Genomic DNA, 6,562 nt, shown 5'->3' on the forward strand with positions numbered 1-6,562 from the left:
TAATCTTAATAATAATTTAATTATAGATGTAACTTAATAATTTAAATTAAATATATTTTTTTAGAAAAAACATAAAAAGTTAGAACTTTGGAGGGGTCTAACCTTGTTGGCCTTGCCTTAGTCACATCTCTACATAGTTAACAAATTAGTTTTATAAGATTAATTTAAATACAAATTTATATTTTAATATGGTATCAAAATTTATTTATATAATTATTGTTGGACCTATCGATGCATCACCTATTATTGAATTATTATAAATGAGTTACAACCTTCATTTTATAATGAGTATGTGTAATACGTGGATGATAATTGATAAACGTGCTTAGACCTTATTTGTAACTGTTGGGATGTAAGCAAAGTTTCACATCATTCAAACTAGATGATCATAAGTTTATATTCACACAATTGTCTTCATTGGTTAAAAGGTCTTTTTAGGTGATATCTAAAAGCAAAACTGTGAGGACTTAGACTCAAAGTGGACAATATCTTACCAATGTGGATACATGTATATGTATGTGGTAGCCCCTGAATCATAACAAGTGGTATTAGAGCCAATGGTTGATCAGGTGACCAGCTAACGAGTATGATGGAGTTGGTAGGTGGATCTGGGTATAGGATCTCTTATATCGAAAGTCTTCCTAAGAATGAGTTCATATATGAAGGAGTGTCATCCTGATAACATGGAGAGTTAGGAGGCGTACGTGTCCCGTTCACGATGGAATGGCGGTGCAAGTACTTAGAGCATGAATGAGCTCTATGGACCACCATCAGATATACTCATGAACTGATAGCTTTCGCTAAAAAAAAGGAGTAAAACCATGGTCTTTTATTTGAGGGAAAGATTGTTGGGATGCAACATGAGTTTATATACATACAATATATGGTCTCCATTGGTTAAGAGGCCTTTTGGATGATATCCAAAAATAAAACTGCGAGGACTTAGACCTGATATGTGTATGTATGTGGTAGCCCCGGGTCATAACAGGAACAAATGTGATACGGAATGATAAGTAAAAGATATATTTGGATATAAATTAGAAGTGCTTTTATAAGTTTCTTTATTAAAATTAAGGAATTTTTTTCTGGTAAAATAATTCTCAAAAGTACTTTTAAAGAATTTTTTCTGGTAAAATAATTTTTTTATAAGTTTATTAAAATTTTCTTTTAATAGTTATGTTGTTAAACTTTGATATAAAACATGAATTATTCAGTAAAATAAGTTTATTAAGACTTACTCTTAAAATAAGTAGATCTCTCCTTATATATGTATATATATATATATCACAAAGAAAAGATAAAAAAAAAAAAAAAATCCCAATGCAAGAGGAAAACAAGTAAGTCCAAGTAATATTTTTCAAAGATACACTATAAGAAAATTGTCACATAGTGACACACACTTTATAGTAACACAAAAAGTACTTCTATTTATACAATAAATATAATATATGTTAATATGTTTTTAAAAATTGTGAATATATATTATAGTGACACACAAAATATGTTGATAAATCTCATTCAAAATCAATATTAAAATTATATATAATTATTTATTAAATAAATATATACTTATATATATTGTATATATAGTAACACTTTTTTTTTTGTAACATTTCTTATAGTGATATATATATAAATAAATATTGTACGTATTTCTCGATTTACCCTAACCACTAGAGAACAAAATGTAGTGTACTTCCACTTTTTCTAGCTTTTGATTAATTAAAATGCACTGTATGACTCGCAAAAAGCTACTTATGGGCGTGGAGAGTTTGACTTTGTGGTCTTTATTGGAATGCAATATCTCATTTAGTACTTATTAATTATTAATTACTAGTTTTTAGCTAGGCACATTGTTACACGTTAGTCCAACCAGCAAGGTGCTAATTATATGTTGCATGCTTTCTAAGGCAACCAATTGCGTGTTAGACACTTGGTGAGTAGTCGTTGGCCATGGCAAAAAGCACCTTGCTCCTTGTTTTGTATCCATGTAGGGAAGACTAAGTGACGCTTTCACGATTTAATTAGATAGCCCTAGTCCTTATTTCAAAAAAAAATAATATTTTATGTGCTCTTCATATATAGGTTGCGACTTTTCAACATACAAATCATTTTGGTTGGTTGATGCTTCTGGATTTTCGTCCTTCATTTCCTGTGACTGTAGCTTCAATGCAGCATTTGAATAGAAAGAAGAAAACAAGAAGTACGAAACACCTTTTTTTTTTTTTTTTTTTTTTTCTGTGAGGATTGAGGGATTACTAGCTACAAACCTCCTCCATGTTTAGAAATAGGATTTATTAACGTAGCTTTATTTATTTTTTCTTTTATCGCATTTTAACCTTTTTGTTATATGTATTTCTTCATTTTCTATCTCATCATGTATTATATTTGTTAGTTTCTCGTCCCCCATCTTCCTATTCTTTCTATTCATTCACTCCAAAAATAGGCTATACAAAAAAATAAAAACATTTTTCCTAAGAATATGACATGGTACGGTATAACTGAACAACATAAAGTAAACTACTCCACTGTTTTGTTCTTTCTTCATTTTGTTTTTGAGGAGTGGGAGAAGACAGAAGGTGGTTTTCAGTTATATGTTAACACACGACCTAATTAAATATAATAATAGTTGTGGTAGAATTTGTGGTCCCAACTCTTAAACCCTAACTTAAACACCGGCCCAGTGAATATACTAATTAATTAATTGATACATGTTTATATATTCACTATGAAGAAACCCTAGAAAAGTCACTTTGTGTTATAGTGTGTTTGGCGACGGCAATGCTGACTTCAAACAAGATTAGTACAAAAATAATTAACCAGAATCTAAACAAAGATCAAATCAAACTTAAACACAGATCTTACAGGTTATATAGTACACAAATGTTGGAAAATTCATGGAAATTAGTTGGGAACTCGTCATCAACAAAAAATAAAGTTTAGCAAGTTCCAAGTATGAAACTCAGATCAAACTGATGATTTTACTAAACCCCCAGTTTTCTGGCTTTGAAAGATGAGTATTCTTGAATCAAGGACACTCTTACATGCATGCTAGAAGAATTTATCATAAATTAGTTACCATAAATTAAGAGATGAAGAGAGTAGGGAAAGTTTTAACTTGTTATTTGATTTTATGAGAGTTTCAAGAACAGATTTCTGAACAAACCATGCCCAAGATTTATTGATTCCCAAAATAGATTAGCCAAAAGCTCATGCAAAGACCTGCAGAATGCACATAAAAAGAAAAGCAAAACAAGTAATCTTGTTCTAGGCTAAATTAAATCCAATTAAGACAATAAAACTATTACATAATTCTCAAGGAAACCTTAATTAGACCTCAATTAATTACTACTTCACAGTTGAATAAACTTCTCCATAAACACATCAAACTTCTCCATAAACACTTTTAGGGCAGAAAATTAAGAAGAAAAAATAAAATAAACTTTTCCATAATTTAAAAAATTAATTTCGTCTTATGTATGAACTAGTTTAAACTAATAAGAAAATTTATTCTAATTTCTCTTCCTATTTCTTTAAAGTGCTTTTGAAGAAGTTTATTCTACTGAACTCATGATTTGGTCACGACCTATCGCGTAATTTATGTAGTTCATCCTTCTCTTGAGGGCTATTCCCTCTTTCTTGATGATGGATCTCTACCTCTCTATATCTATGCAAGTACCTTCTCATTGGTTCCACATAGTCATCAAAGCCTAATGTTGCCAAGGCCCAGCAAATGTCATCACCATTCACAGTCTTTCTCCTCTCCTTCCTGCACTTGTCCGAAGCTTCGCTGGTCACGAAGCTTATGAACTCCGACACACATTCTTGCATCGTCTCCTTCGCTTCCTTCGAGATTTTAGCGTTCTGAGGCAGAATCTGCTTCATTAGCCGACCAACATTGGCTATTGGCAGCAACCGGTCTTGTTCCTTGATGCCATTGTCGTTAGAGGAACTACCTCCAATGCTATCATCCATTTTTTTCTATACCTATTAGAAACTGTTTTGACTATAATCGAGGACCAAATCGAATCCCGCAGTATATATAGATAAATATACATATATACATGTGTTGGGCAAACAAGTTGTGACATTGATATATAACTATAGAATAACAACTTGTTTTAATGTAAGTTTTTTTTTTTAGGTTCGTTCCTGGATTATCCACCGCTGACAACAGTGACTAATCTCCTCGCTACGTTGGAGGTACCTCAAAGGGTGGGATAACTGGCCCCAAGATTTAACGCGGCTGCATATACAAGGCAGGATTCGAACCTCTGACCTTGTTTTAAAAGTTTTTCTATATAATTTTTTTTGAAAACTCTTCTAAATATATATCCAAATAAGCTCTAAGTGATGTTCTTAATTAAGTAAAGTCTCGGGTCTGAGAAAAAAATATTATTTGAATAAAAAGTTCTATTAAAATTGATTGATCAAATTTTATAATAAAAATTAGACATCGAGAAAATTATTTTATACTTTATGTTAATAACATAATTATAAATAAATAAATAAATAAAAGAAGGAAAAAATTCGTTGTGACATGAAAGTTGAAGTTGTGTGACTTGTACTGTCTTCTCAATTGTTTAATGTTACATGTGAAAATGAAAATGGATGCTTTTATATAGGAAAATAAAAGGGGTTAAATTTTAAGATAATAACTATCAAAATTGTTTTTTTAATGGAATCCATATAAAAAAATATGAAGAAAGTGCTTGTAGCTTTCATCTTCTATGTTTTATATTCCCGATTTCTGTTGGAAAACAAAGACACTTATAATAATAATAATAAAAATAATAAATAAAATAATAATAATAATAATAATAATAATAATTATTATTATTATTTTAATGATTATGAGATATTAATATCGAACAATTTATATGTTCATACTATAAAAGGCATTATGTATAATTGTTTCCAATAAATTAATCCATTTTCATAATTTTAAAAGCTAATATTTTATTAAAAAATTAAATATATTTTTAATTATTCTTCATAAAATAAATAAGTAAATTTTAATTTTTATAAAAAAAATAATTTATTTTTCATCTTTTTAAAATTTATAAATATTACTTATGATCTTTGGACAATGATGAACTTTTGATTTTATTTTCCTGTAAAATATTTGATTTTACTTTCATTATTTAAAATTTAAAATCATTATTTTTAGTTCTTAATTAATGATAATTTTAAGATAAATAAATAATATTTATTTTTAAAATACAAAAAATAAAAATAAAAAAGACATATACTAACTAACATATTATCACTAACAATTCTTGATAATACTTGAATGGTCACTTAACTTTCTAAGAAAAGTAGTTCCAAATTTTAGAAACAGAGAAAATAATTTTTTCAAAAATTATAAAATTAAAACTTGCCCACTTTAAACGGAGTAAAACATATTTAAATATAAAAAAGTTATAATACATGATTAATCATCATCTATAAAGCCACATATTAAATAATATTTAGCGATGCGAAGCCGGTGATTCCGTTAGTGGGGTTTGATGCTGCTGCTCCCATTCCAATTGAGTACACTGCACAGTCCTTTTGCTTTGCAAATTTTAAACCAAGTCCAACCCAAGAATCTTTCATTTCATTGGCTTGCAAGTACTGTTACTCATGGATGCTCAGAATGCCTTTTGGGACTGTTGGAGATAGTGAAAATAAATAAGAATTAAGAATTAGCCCTTCGAAAGGGCCAATATACAAGTCATTAGATGAGGGTTGGTATCAAATATAAAAAATATTATAAACGAACAATCCCACCAAAGTGAATCACCAATGAGATTATACTAACGTGGTTTAATAAATGATTAGGAGTTTTTAGTGTGAGGGTTATATTATTGCACTTTGTCTACAAGGAGGATTAAATCTAACTCAACCGAAAAGGAAAGATTGAAATGGAAAATAAATAAATAAAGCAAAAGTGGAGGAACCGAGGAAGTTGAAAAAAATATTTCTGGGATAGAGTATAGAGATTAGGGAATGCTCCGGTGCCCTCTTATTTGAGGGGGTTTTGGTGCCCCTCAGTACAAAAGTTGAGTTTTTAGGGACAATAAGGTAAATTGATAAATTGATCAGTTTACCTTATTGCCCCTAAAAACCCAACTTTTGTACTGAGGGGCACCAAAACCCCTTCAAATAAGAGGGCACCGGAGCAATAGCCAGAGATTAGATGCATGCGTGTTTTTGATGAAGTTAACGTCATTCCATACGACAGCAAAGTAATTTAGCATTAAGTGTCAATGATCGCGTGGGAGCTGTACATGTGATCGATGAGGTCCTAGGTTGTTTGTTGGGAGTTTTGCACCTACTAACTCATTATAATTTGTCCCTCGAAAACAAAAGTGGCAGACATCACAACCACATTTGGTCCAGTTAAAAAGAGAATTTATACATTAAACAGATTAATAAACATGGAAAAAATATTTTCTTAAAATCAATTAAATTCACTAAGCAAAATTCTTTCGCTAAGCTACCCAAAAGAGACCCAATATAGAAGTAGTGTAATCAAAGAAGTAGTGCAACCGAAACAAACAGAAAAATATTATTAAAT

At 29.9% G+C, this 6,562-nt stretch overlaps 1 protein-coding gene across 1 annotated transcript; it reads right to left on the reverse strand.

Annotated features, from left to right (window-relative positions):
• Nucleotides 1–1,035: 1,035 nt before the first annotated feature.
• LOC109812897 (nuclear transcription factor Y subunit B-5) lies at nucleotides 1,036–4,451 on the reverse strand. The gene is made up of 2 exons (XM_020376959.3): nucleotides 3,680–4,451; nucleotides 1,036–3,222 (listed from the first exon to the last, which is right to left on the reverse strand). The coding sequence occupies exons 1-2, from the start codon at nucleotides 3,973–3,975 to the stop codon at nucleotides 3,132–3,134; spliced, it is 387 nt and encodes a 128-aa protein (XP_020232548.2). The 5' UTR covers nucleotides 3,976–4,451; the 3' UTR covers nucleotides 1,036–3,131.
• Between the last annotated feature and the right edge of the window lie 2,111 nt (nucleotides 4,452–6,562).

Source organism: Cajanus cajan, chromosome 1, assembly GCF_000230855.2.
Source record: "Cajanus cajan strain Asha chromosome 1, NIPB_CcT2T_4, whole genome shotgun sequence".
Classification (NCBI taxonomy): domain Eukaryota; kingdom Viridiplantae; phylum Streptophyta; class Magnoliopsida; order Fabales; family Fabaceae; genus Cajanus; species Cajanus cajan.

Excerpts from the sequence above, each read along its gene's own strand:
- LOC109812897 (XM_020376959.3), bottom strand. The coding sequence starts at position 3,975 with ATGGATGATAGCATTGGAGGTAGTTCCTCTAACGACAATGGCATCAAG. Across the intron at positions 3,223-3,679 it reads TATGTGGAACCAATGAGAAG|GTCTTTGCATGAGCTTTTGG; the intron begins GTACTTGCATAG and ends TGCATTCTGCAG.